The sequence below is a fragment of the Syngnathus floridae genome, chromosome 3 (genome assembly GCF_059516105.1).
Source record: "Syngnathus floridae isolate MCC-2025c chromosome 3, RoL_Sflo_1.0, whole genome shotgun sequence".
Lineage (NCBI taxonomy): Eukaryota > Metazoa > Chordata > Actinopteri > Syngnathiformes > Syngnathidae > Syngnathus > Syngnathus floridae.
In genome coordinates, this window is record NC_142415.1 from 21,319,881 (window position 1) to 21,339,723 (window position 19,843).

The 19,843-nt window shown below is 41.5% G+C and overlaps 5 protein-coding genes, 2 long non-coding RNA genes and 2 other non-coding genes across 10 annotated transcripts; 4 read left to right on the plus strand and 5 right to left on the minus strand.

Moving 5' to 3' along the window:
* Position 1: 1 nt before the first annotated feature.
* LOC148401091 (uncharacterized) lies at positions 2-1,715 on the minus strand. Its single transcript, XR_015857449.1, has 4 exons — positions 1,409-1,715; positions 1,071-1,131; positions 658-787; positions 2-149 (listed from the first exon to the last, which is right to left on the minus strand). It is a non-coding gene; the product is annotated as an uncharacterized LOC148401091 (long non-coding RNA).
* Positions 313-446, minus strand: LOC148401092 (small nucleolar RNA SNORA31). Its single transcript, XR_015857799.1, has one exon. It is a non-coding gene; the product is annotated as a small nucleolar RNA SNORA31 (small nucleolar RNA).
* On the minus strand, positions 857-991 carry LOC148401093 (small nucleolar RNA SNORA31). Its single transcript, XR_015857800.1, has one exon. It is a non-coding gene; the product is annotated as a small nucleolar RNA SNORA31 (small nucleolar RNA).
* A 253-nt stretch (positions 1,716-1,968) lies between the features above and the next one.
* LOC148401094 (uncharacterized) lies at positions 1,969-4,057 on the plus strand. Its single transcript, XM_088370774.1, has 2 exons — positions 1,969-2,430; positions 2,592-4,057. The coding sequence occupies exons 1-2, from the start codon at positions 2,238-2,240 to the stop codon at positions 3,608-3,610; spliced, it is 1,212 nt and encodes a 403-aa protein (XP_088226900.1). The 5' UTR covers positions 1,969-2,237; the 3' UTR covers positions 3,611-4,057.
* Positions 4,058-4,341: 284 nt separating this feature from the next.
* Positions 4,342-6,290, plus strand: LOC148401095 (uncharacterized). Its single transcript, XM_088370776.1, has 2 exons — positions 4,342-4,655; positions 5,018-6,290. Exon 2 carries the CDS (start codon positions 5,047-5,049, stop codon positions 5,995-5,997), a length of 951 nt encoding a protein of 316 aa, XP_088226902.1. The 5' UTR covers positions 4,342-4,655; positions 5,018-5,046; the 3' UTR covers positions 5,998-6,290.
* On the minus strand, positions 5,921-10,716 carry LOC148401096 (uncharacterized). The gene is made up of 2 exons (XM_088370771.1): positions 10,310-10,716; positions 5,921-10,112 (listed from the first exon to the last, which is right to left on the minus strand). The coding sequence occupies exons 1-2, from the start codon at positions 10,398-10,400 to the stop codon at positions 8,707-8,709; spliced, it is 1,497 nt and encodes a 498-aa protein (XP_088226897.1). The 5' UTR covers positions 10,401-10,716; the 3' UTR covers positions 5,921-8,706.
* LOC148401097 (uncharacterized) lies at positions 6,483-8,352 on the plus strand. Its single transcript, XM_088370777.1, has 2 exons — positions 6,483-6,961; positions 7,122-8,352. Exon 2 carries the CDS (start codon positions 7,133-7,135, stop codon positions 8,057-8,059), a length of 927 nt encoding a protein of 308 aa, XP_088226903.1. The 5' UTR covers positions 6,483-6,961; positions 7,122-7,132; the 3' UTR covers positions 8,060-8,352.
* A 144-nt stretch (positions 10,717-10,860) lies between the features above and the next one.
* dhodh (dihydroorotate dehydrogenase) lies at positions 10,861-15,874 on the minus strand. Of its 2 annotated transcripts, none has more exons than XM_088370773.1 (9): positions 13,769-15,874; positions 13,175-13,384; positions 12,900-13,099; positions 12,462-12,544; positions 12,177-12,364; positions 11,948-12,061; positions 11,715-11,868; positions 11,493-11,652; positions 10,861-11,408 (listed from the first exon to the last, which is right to left on the minus strand). In XM_088370773.1, exons 1-9 carry the CDS (start codon positions 13,784-13,786, stop codon positions 11,327-11,329), a joined length of 1,209 nt encoding a protein of 402 aa, XP_088226899.1. In that variant the 5' UTR covers positions 13,787-15,874; the 3' UTR covers positions 10,861-11,326. The 2 variants fall into 2 exon arrangements, with proteins under 2 accessions (XP_088226899.1, XP_088226898.1); XM_088370772.1 differs by having other exon boundaries at positions 13,175-13,387; positions 13,769-15,871.
* On the plus strand, positions 14,502-19,393 carry LOC148401099 (uncharacterized). The gene is made up of 3 exons (XR_015857451.1): positions 14,502-14,739; positions 16,910-17,025; positions 18,642-19,393. It is a non-coding gene; the product is annotated as an uncharacterized LOC148401099 (long non-coding RNA).
* The last annotated feature ends 450 nt before the right edge of the window (positions 19,394-19,843 follow it).

Genomic DNA, 19,843 nt, shown 5'->3' on the forward strand with positions numbered 1-19,843 from the left:
GTCATGTGAAAATGTTTTAATGATTATCCATGATACAGTCATGTAAAATGGGTTTTCAGCTTCACTGAATCCAAGTCCTGGCAGGTTTTGGAAGCAGCGGGGTTGCCACAGGTAACGTCGACTTTGTCCCGCCATGAGACATTTTACTCCTGAAAGAAAACGCAAGCTATGAATAACCAAGGACATAAAACTGCTCAATAGTTCTAGAAACAACTGCACAGACAAAAGGTGGCTAATATGAGATTCTTTCCCAATTGTAGATGTTGATGGCAAGAAAGCAAGTGACACAAAGAAAGAGAAAGCCAAAGCTTGATATGTAGTCCCCAATTCAAACTGTGCTGCCAAGTCAGAGTAGCAGTCAGAAAGCGAGAGGAAAGTTTAGTTTTGCATCTCTTTGCAAACCCAGAAACCAATGCAACTTGCTTCGGGTCTATCAGTGGATGCCTCATGACGCATGGGACGACCTCAACCAGCACTGACGTGAACTGGTCGACCTGGCTTCATTACAAAGTGTCTGATGTAAACGAGTTGCTGCCATTTTGATCAAGGGGAAAATATTTAAACTATGGGAACTTTACTTTATATGTGTATATTTGTAATCTTAAAAATAGTTGTTATGCATAGAAATTCACCAAACAAAATCAATGTACAGCTCACCGGCAACCTTCTAGAACATTTGTTTTCCCTCAGGCAAACATGAGTGATCACTCTTCTTAGTGGCATGTCGACTTTCTCCATCACAGCCAGCAGATGGGACAGTTCATGCTGTTACTCTTCTTGCTTAACCCTGAGCAAAAAAGAAGACAATTTCAGCATGCGAGTTTGCTAAGCACATTTTATCCCAGTGTCATGATTAATATATAGTCCCTTATTCAATCCGAGACACCATGAGACGGGTGTGCAGAAAGCGCAGGGACAGTTATTATTGCATCTGAAATAATAAAACCCAGAATCTCTCACAACAGGAGTGCCCAGGCTGTCAAAGATGCAGCTACAGTTCCCACCATAGCAAAGTAGAGTAACACTTACATTCTGTAATAATCAGGTTCTCAATGATAATCGACACTTACAGGCAAAATGCCATCCACCATCAGAAGTGTGTGTCCACGTGTTCAAATGGCCTGTGAACATCTGGAGGGGTAGACATAAAATAAATTGGTATCTTCGCTACTTAGTTTTAAACACAACTTTTTATTTCTGATATTACTTTAGAAAATATTAAAATTTTGCTCCAGTAACGACTCTTCACACGTGGGTTAGCATTAGCCACACGAGCCCATGTCGGCCACGAGGGCGGCTCAAATTTTTAGATCACTTTAGCAGCAAAGCTGTAGCGCCGTAGTTTCAATATCTACAATATCGCAGTTAACAGGCTTGAGAGTTCTCGACTGCAAGAGGACATACGAACCATAAAACAAGCAAGAACCCATGGTGGCTACGATTCTGACTTCACGTGTCGCGCGGAACGGGTTGGTTGCAACTCGTGATTTTTGGAGTAGCCAATAAAAGAAAACGTCTTGTGTCAAATTTCTTCTCCGGCTGCATTGCTTTGCTTGCAAAACAACCGATGACGCAGCAGCTCCTCGGCATTCTAAAGGCGTTATTTTTAAACTATTTTGTCGAAAACTATGTTGCTAATCGAGCTCGTCAGAGAAACTTCTGATCCGGCACGTCTCGGAGCACAAAATGGCTGCGGTAGCTACGCAGGAAGTGAGGCACCACCGGACCTATTATATTACGTCTTGTGTGCTCACTTCCGCCTCTTTAAAGACGTGATTAACGCTGTTAAAATTTTAAAAATTTGAGTAAAGTCACACAAAGTAATTAAAGGTATTTGTTTTATTTTTAAATTGCATTTGGTGTATTTTTTTAATCTTTAATATCGATTATCAGTTTAGCAAAGCAAAGCAGTAATCATTACAAATCGATAGATGGCAGTAATGCCCTAATTCAGTTTGTAAAACACCAAATATAGGACAAGAAAAAAAGAACCGTGGATAAACATTAGCATCAACACACTCAAATAAGTTAGCGTGGTTGTTGTACGGGTTAGTACGTTATTTGTAGCATCGTTTCTTTTGTATGTATATGCAAAATATCGTTGTTCTTACTGCTTGGATAAACTCGCCTGAAGGCCCCTCAAATTGGCTTCGCTTGTTGGCTGCAAACAAAGAGACGTGGAAGTTAGCCGCACACCGCTAAAGCCAAGATCGAGTGTTGTGATTGCCGAGTGAAAAATGTGCAAAGTGGAAATGTTGAGAGCGTTGCTGAATCAGCGACTGAGTGCGGCTGTTGACGAAGTATTTGTAGTCTTCCAAAGAACGATAGCGGAATACGAGGAGGAGCTTTGTCGTACAAAAGCAGAGAACGAGCGACAGCGTCAAATATTGAACGCTGTTTTCAAGCCTCAGCTTGGATTGAACAGTGCAGGTTTGTTCACTTCGTTCACTTATGTAGCTTTTGGAATATGTTTTTCCATAAACTGACACAAATTATTTTAAAATACACCACGTATAAGCAAAATTGGCTCATAAGTTCAAATGATTAATTTTCCTCTCAGCGCAAATTTAAATTGGGTTGTTTTTCTGCAGACACACAAACAATGGACGACGTTGGTGAAGGAAGACCAGCAGAAAGTTGCAGCAAAGATAATCTTTTCCCTGAGCAAAAGTGGAGCCCCAGGGAGGAGCTAGAAGAGACTTGCATTAAAGAAGAGGAGGAGGAAGCTGACATCGCCAAGTTCCCATTGACTGTCGTCCACGTAAAGAGTGAAGATGAAGACAAGCCTCACTCCTCACAGCGTCAACTCATTCAAAGCAAAAAGAGACAAGCAGAAGGTCTCTCAGCTCCACAATCAGACAACAATGCGTCGCCACACTTTCCCGATGCTGATGAGCCTAAAGGTGATGCGAGGAGTCAGACGGACAGTGGACATCTGAAATGTACAGATTGCGACAAAACGTTTAGCGACAACTCAACATTGAAAAGACATCAGCGCTGTCACACAGGAGAAAAACCTTTTGCCTGCTCACAGTGTGACAAAACGTTCTCTCAGAGGGCAAGTTTAGTGGCACATATGAGAACACACACAGGAGAAAGACCATATAGATGCTCACTCTGCACCAAAGGTTTTCGCGATAATTCCGCACTAGCGACACACATGCGAACGCACACTGGGGAGAAACCTTTTACATGCCCATTTTGCAATAAAAGATTTGCTCACAAAGGCCATTTGATAGCGCACACAAGAACACACACCGGGGAGAAGCCTTTCACCTGCTCGGTCTGCAACACGAGTTTTAGGGTGCACTCAGTGATGGTGATACACATGCGAACGCACACGGGGGAAAAACCTTTTGTATGCTTGGTTTGCGGCAAAAGTTTCACTCAAAAAGGAAGCTTGATCATACACACAAGAACACACACTGGAGAGAGACCATACACCTGCTCAGTGTGCAATAAAGATTTTCGGGTTCGTTCGGGATTGGCAACACACATGAAAACACACACCGGGGAGAAAGTTTTTGGCTGCAGTGTGTGTGATAAAAGATTTACTCACAAATTTCAAGTTGACAGACACAAATGTGCTGGTGAGAACAGCAGTAAGTGAAGGACTGGTATGAATGGAAAACTTGAAGGCTCTTTCATAAATCAATCCCTCAACATTTCAGTTTGTAGAGATTATATTTTTCAACCTACCTTCTAAGTGCAATAAACGCCCACAGATTGTACTCGAGGACACAAATGTGAAAAATTTTGTTTAGGGTTTTGTAGTGTGTAATCTGCGTGTAGTCAAATGTCATGTTTCGACTAAAGGAAAAAAATTAAATAATTTAATAAATACATATTGATATTCGAACTGATTAGTGATTTCTGTAGACGCGCTTGATTCAGTTGATAATCACTGCACAGTATTGTGACGTGTATGTAGTAGTGAATTAGTTTGAACTCTACTCGGGGTGCCGTTAACTAGGTTATAACAGTTGCGCGTCTACAACATGCCGGATCGCTTCTGGACATCCATAATAAACTGAACTAATTAAAAATAACCATGATACTGTGGCATTGTTTTTTTTTCTGACTGAATGTATTTTGCATGCGCTTTAATGCCACACCATTCTGACCAGTAGGTGTCCCCCGTTGCAGGTTTTAAACAGTGGTCGTACAATTCCGTACAGTAGGTAATTAAAAATATATATTACGATTATAATATGTGATTTGTGACATAAACACACAACTTAAAACATTATAATGAAACCGCTTCACCGATGTGTGCCCTCATTTCTCGCAAACGCATCGCTTGTGGGTAAACAATTTTGTCCAAGTGGCCTGCCGTAGATTGAAACGACTCTGCTTCACATCCGGTTACCAGAAGAAAGACTGGTGTTATTGTCAAATCGTTCACGACGACGCTGTTTTAGTCCACCCAGAAAATATTTCAAATAACAATTTGAACGTCAGTAACTCTACTTATTTTGGATAAACTACCCTCGGTGCTATTTTCGCTTGCTAGCTGTCCGTAAACAAAGAGACGCGGAAGTTGCAAAACATACCAAGAGTACGACGAGGGACTTTCTCGATCCAAAAGAACGAGCGAAAACGTCAACAACTGGAATCTAGTTTCAGGGAGTCTCAAGTTCCATTGCATATAACAGGTTTGCCTACTTCTCTAATTCAAACATTCACATTTCTCCTATCATTAAAAGTACGTGTGCAAACAGCGATTTTCCCAATTGGATTATCAACACGTTTTCCCCAATTGAAGATGATCAACACCGATTCCCCAAAACGTCAGTCTCAAAAAGTCTTTGGTCTCCAGCTTCATAGAGCTTCCTGATTGGCTATCGTTTCTTTTCACGTCACAATCACAAACTCCGTGGCTCTGCTCAACTCGATGTCATATGCTTGTTCCACTTCTGTGCATGATTTTAAATCTCTTGCACTGCTATTTTACCTCGTGACCTTTCCCATAGATAGTATTCAGATTTGATAGTGATCATTTCTCTGATCATTCCAGTTTGATATCATACCATCAAAACACCAACAATGGACATCGGAGGGATGAGAGCAGTCGAAGTCCAGCTTCCGTCCGAGGAGCCGGAGCCATCCCACATTAAAGTGGAAGAAGATGAACACAGCATTAGTCAGGGCCAGCTCCCAGCAGTGGACTTCCCGGTGATTTGTGTCATTGTAAAGAGTGAAGATGATGAAGATGAGCTTTGTGAGCACAGATCCAAAGCTGGCAGCCTCGTCGCTCCAATGTCAGATAATGATGACAGTGATGATGAACATGCCAAAGGTGATGGGACATGTGGCACTGTCAACACACGCTTGACATGTTCTGAATGTGACAAAGCGTTTGTCAACAAGAGGAATTTGAAAAGACACATGAGGATTCACACAGGAGAGAAACCTTTTGTATGCTCATTTTGCGGGAAAGGGTTTTCTGAAACGACAACGTTGATAGCGCACACAAGAACGCACACTGGAGAAAAACCTTTTCCCTGCTCAATCTGTAACACAAGTTTTCGAGTGCGTGCATTGTTGGTCAAACACATGAGGACGCACACTGGGGAGAAACCTTATTCTTGCCCTATCTGCGAAAGAAGATTCTCTCGAAAGGAATCCATGATAACACATATGCAAACACACACAGGTGAGAAACCGTTTGCCTGCTCAGAGTGCGGCCAGAGATTCTCCCGAAAGGGAAATTTGAGAACGCACTCAAGAACACACACCGGAGAGAAGCCGTTTTCTTGCACAGTCTGCAATGCAAATTTCCGAGTTCAGTCAGGATTGGTTCAGCACATGAGAACGCACACAGGAGAGAAACCTTTTGCCTGCTCAGAATGTGGCAAACGGTTCACTCAAAGGACAAATTTGATGACGCACTCAAGATCACACACTGGAGAAAAACCTTTTACTTGCTCAATCTGTCATACAAGTTTTAGTTATCATTCTTCTTTGAATAATCACATGAGAACACACACTAAGTAACAATGTCTATATTGAGATTGTGTGATAGCTATATTCAAAAGCATTTTCTACTTTGCAAGGGTTCACAGATTTCTATGTCGCTATAGTGACTTACTGAAAACATATCGCAGTATTGGATATCGTTCTTTACCGCATTGTGTTCTTTATGGAAAACAAATTTCATCTGCCTGATTTTTCATTTGACAGTTTTCTTGAAATGAAAATGTATCGAGACTGTGGTGGATACTCACAATTTGTCATAATATATGAAACATAATGTTGTCTTTTTGAAATATAAATGCATCACGAATCAATTAAGTCTTTGGTATTTTCTCCTTGAAAGAAAAAATGATGTCAAAACGTCTGGCGTTTGAGGTCGATATATTACCGTAAATTGTGGATTATTACTTTTATCTTCATTAAAAATACAAAATAATTCCACCGGAACCTTCGGGTGGGCAGCCTTTTGCCACCCGGACATGCATGAAATGAAAGGACGCTCTTTTTAACGGTAGTTTGTCCCAACAGGGTCGCCGTAGCTAATGCGTTGCACAGTGTACGCCCAACTGCCATCGAATTAGTTACTGTTACAAGGTTTATTTTTGCGTTATAGTGATCTCATTTTACTTTTCAATTCTATCACATAAAGGGGTAACCGTAATTTAGAAATTATCAGGTGCCATTTAAACTGCTATGTAATCACTTTCGAGGATCTCCGGTTTAGCTTAGCTTGGTATCTGCTTACAAAGCGACGCAGAAGTTAGCAACACAGCGCTAATCGGAATAAATAAGAGTGTATAAAGTGATGTGATTATATGAAATAACGAGAGTAGATGTTTAAAAGTGCGAAATACACATTCTGTGAGTTTAACTGTGGCTACTGGTGAGACTGTCCACAAGGGTGAACTTTCGCGAACAAACGAGCGATAACGTCAACTCCCGGACGGACACTGTTTTGGACAAGCCTCAAGTTGTGTCGCAGCAGGTTCGAGCAATCTTGACTTTCACTTGTATAGTAGGTTTTTGTTTTTGATTGTTAAGTGGTAACCTTATCTGTCCTACATGATTTTTCTTCCCCGATTTCAATATTTTACATTGAGCCAATAGTAGTTACTTTAAATTTTGAAATTTGCCATTTTTTGCAGCCACACACACAATGGATGACGGTGGCGGAATCGGGCTCTGCTTTGCGCAGCCCCCCAGCGTCAAAGAAGAAGAGGAGCAGCGCTTCATCAGTCAGGAGGGCGAGCAGCTTCAAGGGCTGGACTTCCCGGTGATCCGTGTTATCGTAAAGAGTGAAGATGATGAAGACAGAAGTGAGCACAACAGAGGGACTGAACCTCCGAGTAGCAGCGCGAGTCAACGCTTGACAGCAGAAGGCGATCATTGCGGAAGATCCACAATGCTGCTAACTCCGCTATTAGATAGTGACGACGCAATGTCACGCTATCCCGACACTGACGATGAACACTCCAAAGAAGATGTGAACAAACCCTTGACATGTTCTGAATGTGACAAAACGTTTGGCCACAAAAAGAATCTGAAAAGGCACATGAGATATCACACGGGGGAAAAACCATTTGTCTGCTCATTCTGCGGTCAAGCATTTTATGAGAAGGCCCATTTGACAACACACACAAGAACACACACTGGCGAAAAGCCATTTTCCTGCTCAATTTGCCATAAAATATTTTGCGATCGATCTGCGTGGGTTGTTCACCAGAGAACACACACTGGAGAGAAACCTTTTACTTGCTCCATTTGCGGAAAAAGTTTCCCTCGCAGGGAAAATCTAAGAACTCACACACGAACACACACAGGAGAGAAACCTTTTACATGCACTGTCTGCAAAACCAGTTTTACTGTTCGGTCCACATTGGTTCAGCACATGAGAACGCACACGGGTGAAAAACCTTTTGCATGCTCAGACTGCGGCACAAAATTCTCTCAAAAGACGCATTTAAAAAATCACATGAGAACGCACACTGGGGAAAAACCGTTTACTTGCCCTTTTTGTGACAAACGATTTTCTGTTAAGGGAAGTTTGATAACACACATTCGAACGCACACTGGAGGGATGTGATGTGTTGCTGTGAGATGTCATTTCTTAATAATCATCAGTCACCTGAGTTTTTATTCTACACAATACTCATTTTGTAACATTAATTCTTATGTATGTTCCGCTCTTCATGTTATACAACACTACCATCTAAAATCAAGTTCACAAGCATAGGATGTAAATTATGTATCATAGTTTGGGATGATGTGATGGATTCCATTACGTCATTGATTGTACTGTATGTCTTCACCTCTTTACAGTGAAGACTAATGTATCCGAAATGGGTTTGACTGCAATAAAACCAAATTGACACTCAATCAAGCCTTGATTTTATTTTTTCTATATGTTGACATTTGTAAGGTAGGGTTCTCAAATTTCTGAGTCAAGAATCAGAATCTTTCCAAGGATGCCCTCATCATACAAACACCAAATAAACATCTACTCCTAAATGCCATATTCATTTAAAAAGTCGCCTATTTTCTGAGAAAATGAAAATGTTATGAAAAAGGTGTATAAGGTTTAGTACACTAGGACAAGATGTTTTTATTTTGAATTACACTTTTATTTATTCATCATGAAACATTTGACATTAAATAGAATGAGAATACCACACTTCAACGCTCAAGGCATATAAAGAACATCCCACACAGAAAAAAAACATCAGAGCAAAGTTAATTTGTTCCCTCGAGAGAATCTTGCGACACAATCTGCGCAGGCAAAGGGTTTTTCGCCAGTGCGCATGTGTGTGCTTTTAAAAGTTTCTTTAGCGTGAACCCTTGTTCACATAGTGAACAGCCAAAAGGTTTTTCTCCAGTATGTCTTCTTCTGTGTGCTTTCAAATGTCCCTTTTGTCTGAATCGTCTCGCACAAAATGAACATTCAAACGGCTTTTCCCCAGTGTGTGTTCTTGTGTGTATTTGTAATTCTATCTTCATCCTAAACGCTTTACCACAGATTGAGCAGGCAAAAGGTTTTTCCCCAGTGTGTGTTCTTGTGTGTCTTATCAAGCTTTCCTTTAGAGAAAATGTTTTCTCACAAACAGAGCAAGTAAAAGGTTTTTCCCCTGTGTGCGTTCTTGCGTGAACCCGTAAATCTGCATTTCTAGAAAATCTTTTACCACATTCTGAGCAGACAAAAGATTTTTCCGCATTGTGTCTTCTTGTGTGTCTTGTCAAATATGCCTTTGAAGAGAATCTTTTGCCGCATTCGGAGCAGGCAAACGGTTTTTCCCCAGTGTGTGTTTTTAAGTGATTGCTTAAACGGCCCTTTCTCGCGTAACTTTTCCCACAAACTGAGCAGGCAAAAGGTTTTTCCCCAGTGTGTGTTCTTGTATGTATTATTAAGCTTTCCTTTAGAGAAAATGTTTTACTACAAACTGAACAGGCAAACGGTTTTTCTCCAGTGTGTGTTCTTGTGTGAACTGTTAATTCTCCCTTTGTCGAAAATTCTTTCCCGCAATCAGAGCAGACGAAAGGTTTTAACCCAGTGTGTGTTCTGGTGTGACATATTAAACTTTGCTTTAGAGAATAACTTTTACCGCAAATGGAACAGGCAAAAGGTTTTTCTCCAGTGTGTGTTCTTGTGTGAGCTATTAAAGTGCTTCTTTGAATGAATCGTCTTCCACAAACTGAGCAGGCAAAAGATTCCCCTGTGTGTATTCTTGCGTGTCTTTTCAAGGACGACTTGTAGACAAACGTTTTGTCACACTGAGAACATTTCAATTGTTTGTTTTCCGTGTGACGCATCATATCACCTTTGGAGTGTTCGTCATCATCATTATCACGATTATCATCGTCAGTGTCAGAAGAGCGTGACGTTATGTCGTCTCCTTCAGAGAGTGGAGCGAAGAGGTTGTCTGTTTGTGGTCCTCCACAGTCACCCGCTTCAGTCTTCACACCAGTCAAAAGAAACTTTGTGATTTTGTCCTCCTGCTTCTCTTCTTTAATGTGCGGATGTTTTGACTTCCCCTCTTCTGCTTTAATTTGGACATACTCTGGCTCCTCCTCTTTAATTTGAGAACACTCTGGCTCGTCCTCCTTTTTAATTTGATGCTCAGTAAGAAGATCTTCATTGAGGACTGCAGGACACAAGAAAACAAAAGTCAACCTTTTCTCACCACTTTGAAATTCGTGTTCAATAATCTATTTGAGTCATGAACGTGAACAGTGAAGACATGCTTTTGTGCAAGAACCGACGTAAACAGTAAATAAAAATGTTTTAGGAATATATTTGATAGACAGCTACTAAACAATTGAGACTGACAAGAGAACAAACCTGCGCTGAACAGCACAGTTCGAGGCTCCAATTTGAAACGCAAAGGTCCACAAAGGTCCTTGTTGCACTCTGCTGTCTTTCTTGCACACATTTTCAAGCGACAATCAGAATACTTTGCATTTTGTCGATCTCCTCTTGGCGATGTGTTGCTGTCAAACACGTCTCTTTGTTAGCCGCGAGGAAGTTATGCTAAATTAATCATAGAAGCTTCAACACCCGGACACGAAATTTAAAATGATTCTTTTAGTCGATGATTCACGTTGTGTGTCGAGGCTTTAGTTTGTTCAGTCCTCCTTTCTGAAGCAATTATTTGATGAAGCGTCTCCTAACTGTGGCTGTACAAATTAGTCAGCGCGCATGCGCAACAAATCGGCCATATTTTTTTTTAAGAAAGGGAGGGGGAAGCAAGCTACGGCAACTACAATAGGACAAAACTATCTGTATTTGTGCTTCAATATGTTTGAATTGAAATCCGTTTACTTCATACATTACACCACATTTGCATTTTTTTTTGCAGGGTCCAGGGTACTTGTTTTTTCTTGATAATAAAGTGACATAATTGCAGCTTTATTTTCATAGCACATTTAATACACAAGGCCATTGGGTCACCTTGGTTCAATGGGGTAAGAAAATGAAAGTAACTTCGCAAAACAATCTGAAGAGGGGTGACGATCACATCTTTGACTACTTTGCTTTTGTCTGTATTATTAAATTTTTCATTGGAGTGACTCTTTTCCCCCAACTTTTCAACCACAAACTGAGCACCAGTGTATGTTTTTGTGTGAACTTTCATAAACCTAGAAGATAAAATATATACAGTATAAATCAATGCTGTTCACAAGAGGAGCACAGCAGAACCTTAATTAGCATTCATGTTGCACAACGAGAACGCTCAAATGAGGCGTCTGTAGTGTCACGTATGTTTGTATTAGCGTTTTGCTAATCGCTGTTACACTGTAACAAAAGATGAACTTCTGCCCAGCTGGAGGAAAGACTGCTGCAGAGATGGCGGAGACATCAGCTTTCTTTGCGAGTGACTCCATCTAATCCCTTGTGATCCGCGCCGACGGCCTCGGAAACACTACTAAATCCTTGTTCTCTGCAAAAAGTGGAAGGGAAGCAACAGACATGAAGGAAAAACCAAGCAAATCTGTTAAATCTGACAAAAGTCAAAACTTCTCACTTCAGAAGCTGTTCCAATTCCCGCTTTATCTTGGTGACTACAGGCGGGCCCTGGTAGGTCAAAGCTGTGTAAAGCTGAACCAATGATGCACCGGCCCGGATTTTATCCATTGCGTCCTGTCCGCTGGCCACGCCCCCAATCCCGACGATCGTTACTTTGCCTAACAAAACATCAACACACTTGCAGTGGGACAGAAAAAAATAATAAAGGCGTGTAATGTACCTTTGGTGAGTCTGTACATTTCTCTAACGGCGTTTGTGGACATGTCTTTGAGAGGCTGCCCACTCAGCCCACCCGTCTCACACTTTTGAGGATCTTGTAGAGCTTCCGGCCGGGACACAGTGGTGTTGGATACCATTAAGCCATCCACGCCAAGCTACAGAAAAAAACAAAAACATCACCGTGTGTGTTTGGGAGGACCTGACGTCAAATCAAAATGAACTCAAACTTCAGACCTCAGTAACAACATCAGCGATGTCCCGTTTGTCCTGAGCGCTGAGGTCTGGCGCGATCTTAACCAGGACGGGAGGCTTGTGTCTTCCCTGCATGCCGTCCCGCTTTTTCAACACCTGACATCATTTGAGAAAAATATTAATAGCAGCACAAAACAAAAATGGTTTTTGATTTCTGTTCTAAAATAAGGCGTCACATGACGGCAGGTAACGAGCGGATGTTTCAACAAACCGTATGCAAGAGCCTTCGGAGCTCCGCTTTGCCTTGCAGGTCACGCAGACCCGGCGTATTGGGACTGCTGACATTTACCACAAGGTAGTCGGCCAGCGGGCTCATCCCCGTCATCCCCTCCAAGTAATCTGCCTTTGCATCCCAGGACTCCTTGTTCTTGCCCAGGTTAATTCCCAGGGGAAAGCCAGCTAGAAAGAAAAATAATCGGCATCATCGCAAAAAGCCTCAGACCCAGTGAAATATTCAGTGAGGCAAAATTAAGAAAGCATTACAAATAAAGCAAACCTTTTGTTTGCTCCTGTTGAGCTGCCTCTCGGGCCTTCAACCTCTGCTGTGCTTCGAGAATACCACAACTGTTGAAACCATATCTAGAACACAGTGAAACATCTCATATTTAAAATAAATTGCAATGAGGGATGTCAACTTTCTTCATTACACAACAATTGAGACACTTGACTCGCAAACATGAGTCTGCATATTGTGTTGACTTATGCTGATGACACTCTTCGCGGTGTGTGTGTGTGTGTGTTTATTACGTGTAATGTTTGCTTTTTTCTGGAACATCTTTGTGTGTTTCTTGTGCCATAGTTGCTCTAAACACGTACTTCTAAAATAGCAATATTTCAGCTCATGGTTGTTTTGCCACTGTTCAAACAAAAAAACGATTTATATTTCCTTGCCATGATTAATATTCAGCAGTGGCATTCATAAATAATGACGTACCTGTTGATGATGGCACGGTCCGCTGCCAGTCGGAACACGCGTGGTTTGGGGTTGCCATCTTGCGGTTTTGGGGTGATGGTCCCAACTTCGACAAAGCCAAAGCCGATCTTGTATAAACCGTCCACCGCTTCCCCGTGCTTATCAAAGCCTGCCGCGATCCCGACGGGGTTTTTGAACTTCAGGCCCAGGACGTTAATTTCCTGCACACATCAGAGCATCAATACGGTTTTCAAGGATACAATTTTGTCTCTTGGACAGTAAGATTATCAACTCACCAGTGAGTCGGGGTCCTGGTAGCGATTGACAGGAACTAAACCCAGACTAATCATTTTTATGGCTAGCACATGAGCCGTCTCTGCCCCCACTAGCCTTTGCAGCAGGGGCATCAGCTGGTTGGCATAGAAACGCTCATCTCCCACCACTGTGAGGTAGGAAGCAAAGAGGAAGCTACCTGAGCTAATGACCTTCAATGCCTCTTTTAGCTGCTTCTGTGCAAAGAGGAGAAAAGATCACAAACAAGCAAAGGTCACAAATATGCAAGTTGACAGAGACAGTAACAGGATTTGGATTATATACCATTATAATATTCAGTATGCATAAACTCTTGCTATTTTGCCTCTCCTGGCGTTTGCAAGTTATGAAGAACAAAGTAGAGTGCAAGCAATTTCGTCACCCTAGTCTAATTCTAATTATGATGGGCATTTTCTCATTGCTATTTTATGAAAACAAGAAGGAAAAGATCACTGTAACTTAAAGTGGCAACTACACCATAACGAATGATACAAAGAGTAAACAAAACAAACCCAGCAAATTAGTGTAGCTTAAGAACTTTACCGTCATGTCTGTGATATTAAAAAGTGTCATTTTACCTTCAAATGTGCCGCCATGGGTCCCACTCTGATTCAGTATGAAAGGACACAAGTCACATTTTACAATCATGTTACGCAAACGTGCGCGGACGCGTCATCATCTCGCGATACTTCCACCCAGTCCGTTCCTCGTCTCGAGGACTGCATAAATATAACCACTAGAGGGCGCCTCGGACGCTTGAGCGCGCTTGGGATACTGTTGCATCTTCATCCGTGAATATTCATGATAACAAATTGAATTATTTACCGATTTTAACGCGGATTGATTTGTTACAAACGTCGAACATGCAGCTGGCATTGTAATTTCATAAAAAGTTTTTTTTTTACAAGTACACATTTACAGTAAAGTATGAAAACGCAGTAATATTATTGTTTAAAATAGGTCTTTTAAACCAGAAAATGCTTAGTGGGCAGTATATGCCTGTGAATGTTTGTGGTATTATCCATGTTCCAGTTTACTTAGGCTTGAACGCATTTATTTGCCAAACTACAGCATATTGACCTGATGTCATATATTCGGGAGCAGGTGCCTCATTATTTACCCAAAAGACTCTCATTTAACAATAATACAACTAATCCCAGATAATTATTGTATTACAGTATTTTCACAGTAGGGGGTCGGCGGTGTGTGATGTCAGAGTTATTGTTTGAAACAGATGTCACAAAGCCCCCTTGTGGTTTGAAAAGAGGGAAATAAAATAAATCACACTAACCAAAATTAGGTGAGGGTTGCTTCGGCACGGTTATTTTTTCAACGGTCTCACAACTAGATGCCTACATTTAAATTTAATTAACATTCAGACTTGAGCCCAAATACCTTTTTCTTCACAAGAAACAATTATTGGCTTTGATATTAAATTGTGATTTTCAGTCCACATCACAAAGAGCAGATAAATGGATTTCAAGTCTGTCACTGTATCTGTGCCTCCAGTGGGGCGGCCCTGACCACTGGAGGGGGTGCCTTGTTACAAGTGAGTTGAGTCAGGGGGGAGGAAGGACAATGCTGCTGTTAACACTGCTGGTGGGGACCTTTGGATCCACTCAATGTTTAATGTGACTCTGTGAGCGACCTGCACTCGAAGGTCAGAGATGAGCCCGGCTCGGCGTTGGTGCAGGTTGCCTTGTGTCGGTGCGCATGAAACTAAATGCCTACTGGGGGGCAAGGGGTGGGGGGGGGGTGGACTTGTTTTGTCCCGTTTGGCATGGATAATGAGGCATCTGTCTTCATGTACTTCATAGAGAAGTGAGGCTCACTGTTTCAATGGAAAAAGAGCACAAGTTACCTGCCTGATTTGTCAGCCCAAAGACAGGCTCAAAAGCATCGGACCCATCCGTTTAAATGATTAATTGCACTTGTTATACTTATCAGATCTGATAAATTGATAATGTAATTTTATTAAATGTATTCCCACCATATTTACATGTTTGTATTTGCAACTACATGGGTTGGAACAGCAGCATGATGGTGTGTCCCATAATCACGAATAAATTTAAAAGTATAACCATCCCCGTCTTGTTTCCCGATTTGTCTTAAAATTGAGTTTGTGTGGTTTCTTTGCTGGTGCGCATGTGACAGAAAGCCATCAGCCTCCCACTGCGGACCTCACGGAGTCCGCGGAGTTGGATACAAGGCGGAAAGATGATCTTGGCGGTGTTTTGTCTTGGTGTAATCAGACAGCGACATCATCAATCATGAGCAGGGGAATTACAGTAGGTTACAATAGGAGATAAGTTAATGTGATGATAGTGGGGCCACGTCGACCTGGTGAGACACAGCTCAAGTTCCCTACCCCGATTACATGGCAGCCGCTTGCCCTTCGGCCTACCTGCTCGCCAGCTGAGGACACTGCTTGCTAAAATCCAACACGGATCTAAAATGGTGGAAGCCGAACCGGACTGTCTAACTTTAATTCTGGTTGGGATCATTCAGGAACTGTGAAGGGTGAACTTCACCCAGTTTCATTGTGAGCCTCAACAGAAAAAAAAATGTCTCTCTTATATATTATAAGTGATTATCGATTAATTTCTGAACCAAATAAATTAACAAACATTGAAATCAAAGACAGGCATGGTGGCCATCTTGAGAAGATTCCATTCCCGTCCAAAATTGGCACGCTTCTTGATTGACTTGTATTTTTAAAATGTCATTTGTTTAATCAGCGCCAATGTTGTTCGCTTTGTAGCCATCACATGCTCGCAGGTGAGCGTTTCATGTGCCTGCGCGGAATTATAATCTGTCTGCTGCGATAAGCGAGCCGCGCTTGGACTGAGCTCAGTGACGAGCACGCTTGGGCACACACTCTCACTCCCTGACATGTGCCGCTTGTGTCTAATCCCTCACTGACGCCTCTTTGGAGCATTACACTCGCCAAGTAGACAATAAATGACCACCGCAATGACCTCAGACAGCCCGCCGGCTTTCCCAGTTTCAATCGGGATTTTGTCTTTGGGTAGCCAGATCGGCTGCTGTCTGTCAACAGATTGTTTTTAGGCTAAAGTCATTTTTTTTTTCAGGATTAAGGCAGTTGGGAGTTTGAATAGAAGATAAAAATAAGAGGATGTGAATACTTTTGTCATAATGGCTGATCTAGTTATTTAACAATGTGTTGTATTTGCAACAAAGCACAAAATACTGTTTAGAGCCTAATCTAATGAGATGTAATCTCATATGGTTTTATTGCTTTGATATGGATTATCCCCATGAGATCTGCATAAATAATTATCATTCACCAAGGCAGTATATTTAACACATAAGTATGAGAGGTATTGTTTGATAATCTGAGCAAGGGGCATCATGTAGACATTAAATAGAAAGGGTCCAAGAATGGATCCTTGTGGAACTCCACATGTAATTTTTGTTTATTCAGACTCCCAATTGAGACAAAATAGTTCTTATTCTGTAAGTAAGTAGTAGTTTTGTAGTGCCTTGTGCAGTATATATTGATCACCAGAACCAAATGCCGTACTGAGACGTGTCAATAGCAAGACGGCATTGTTATTCAAATGTTTCTTGACACGTTCACCTCATCGATCAGCTCTAATTTATTGTGCAAGCATGAAAGAAGTTAACCGGTCTTTAAATGGGTACGATATTTACCCAGGCAATTGATTTCTTCCCTCTGATTATTTTGTGAATGGCAGATGGCTGGCCGGTGGTAATCCCAGATGCCCAATGGCCTGACCCTTTGCACTCAAGCCCTCCCCAAAAACCTTAACGAAGCGGCTGAGCTGCACAGCCAAAGAGCTGCTTTAAACTGGTGAGTAATGGCTGTGTCAGCAGTCACTAGATGAGCCAGTGTGTCTGTGTGTGTGTGTGTACGGGGAGGTATTAGAGCACTATTGAAGGCAAGTGGTTCTTATTGTTTCGAAAAGAATGAATGGAAAACATCTGACATTTACTATTATTTTAACAAAAAGATGCAAAATGATCATTTAATTTGCACCATCAATTCATAATTCTGGTTTCTTACATGCTCTCATGATTGCGTGGATTATTTCCAGTTACTTTTTTTCCTCACATGCATCTGAAAAATGACAATTTACCACCACAGTGGCCTCAGAAGACACCCCCACCTCCCCTTAATCCCAAACTACTAAAAGACACACCAGTTAGCAATATACTGCCCACCAAAGTGCTCCCATCTGTTGAAACAAAGCAGATAAACAGCTACATATCTGTAGCTTAGAGAAATATAACAACACTTCGCTTGAGGTACCTCATTGGTCGTAATCTTCTTGCTTTCTGTGCATTTCCACGAGGGCCCCCCAATCTAATCTAAAGTCATGGCCGTTAATCTGCCGCAGCAACAGTGGTGCCACTGCTCGAGGTAAATTAGGTCTTGTGATCGCCATCTGCCAGACGTGTGCTTAATTGGTTTGCTTTACTTATCTATGATGGAGATAGGTGTCAATTCAAACATAATATTTATTGGAGGATTTTTATCTACCCAGCAAAGTTTGGACGGCGTAAATTCAACCTGCTTAGATTAGTAGTGATATTGTTCCATTTTAGTTCTATAAGTGGTGTTAAGCGGTCATAATTTTAATCTTTGCCAGCACTTGATATTCAAAGGAATGTCTAAACTGATTTAGGATGAAATCACTCAAATGATAGAACACGTGTGCAGTGTACGGGATTGAAGACCCAAATGCATTGAAATGCCGCAGGAGTAATATAAATGAAACATAAGAGCAAAACATGGCACTGGGATAAATAAACACAAATGTAACAGGAAGAAAAAAAACATTAGCATGAACAGCAAACAGCACAGCACATACGACAACAGTCAAACAAAGACTGAACAGAAAGAAGGGAACTTAATATAGACAAGTTGACGAGATAACGAGGAATACCTGGACATGCCATAAGTGGCCGAGGTAGCTGATTGGAAGACACAAAGTGGGTGGGGCTAATGAAAACAGGTGAACACCTGAAAAACATATCACTGACAGAAGGGACAAGAAAAAACAAATCACAACCAAACACAGTAAGATTATGACATTAAAGGTGTATTTGCATACCTGAAATGTATTTTTTTTAAATTTTTAATTAATTAATTTATTAAGCAGTCAGAGATTTTGTGCATGGACAATTTATCCTTGCGTGAAATCTACCGGTCCATATTTTCTATACTGCTTGTCCTCATTTGGGTTTATGTTGGGCAAAAGTTGTGAACGCAGACATTGTTCTGATGAAAAAGGAACAACAGGAGAAGCTTAAAAAAAAAAAAAAAAAGCCCTCAACAGCAGCAGTAGTCAACTGGCAAGTGTTTGCGAATGGTCTAAACAAACCACAGGGCACTGAGCTGCATCAAGAGGCTCAGCTGAGGTCCAATCTGACATTTATCTCTCCTGGCTGTTTTGCTGATGGCAGCACCACATCGCTTTAGGACGCAGCTGTTCACTGTCAGAGATCTAGGTCAGGACAGGGAGAGTTGGTCGCAAAAAGACGGGCCTGGGTCCAACGCCAACACTGACATGCCGGCCCCTGGCACTGTTGCGGGCCACTTGATGATGGCGGGGCTGGAAGTGAGCCACGGAACGTTACAGGGATTAAACGTATTAAACAACAGGATGCTTAATTGCTTCACTCGTGATACACTAACTGTCTTTCCTTTTGGCGACCGTCAAAGATAAATGTGACGGCTATGAATGCTCTGAAATTTACTGGTGACCATTCAAGGTCAGAGCGAGGCTGCATTCATTTTCCTCCTCGTTCATTACTCGCTGCCGTTTTCTCTACAGCTGCCGAAATGGCAGGCAGGCTAATTGTGACTTTGACATACTTCCTCCCCTATTTTTAGATCTGTAATTTTAAATTTGGGTCAAATCATCACCTCCTAGTGAGACGTTTGTGGTCAGCTTCAAATACGTGCGCAACTTACCAATTACGGTAAGGTTACTTATTTTATCAAGAGGTATGTCTTTTTATTGTAAATTTGATATTTTATTGTTTTTCAAAAGGCAGTTTGCTGAATTTGTCACTTTAATGTCAGTACATGAGGCTTTCCAAATAAACCGTCATTAAATCATGATGCTTTTTGTCTGTTGTGAACAAAAATATCCGAGTTGGATTTCCCTTTCTCTTTGAGTATAATAAATACATTTAATAATAATAGTAATCATTCAAAAATACTGCGTGTGTCTGCTCATGTCAACACAGACTGAGCCGATTGATGTATAAGATTAAGATCCGCTGTCAGACACACCTGACATACGTACAGGTAAGAGGCTCAGTTTTCACAGTCAGATCCCAAAGGCAGATTTATCATAGTGTTATATAACACACACACACAAACACACACGAGACGGGGCTGATGCGAGGATGTCACAATGCTGCCGTCAGCACTGGTCAGATCAGATTTAACCCCCCGCCTTCATCTCCACACAATCATCCTTGAATTCCCTCCATGTTCCTGGCGACACTCTAAATTGGAGAACGTCTTTTGGGAAGACCAATATCCATGGAATGCCCTGGAATGTAAAAAAATTAAAACAAATGAAGTGACAGATATTTCAATTTGAATTTTTTGTTGTTGCTAGACAGAAAAGTGTCTGGCGATGCGCAGTATATTG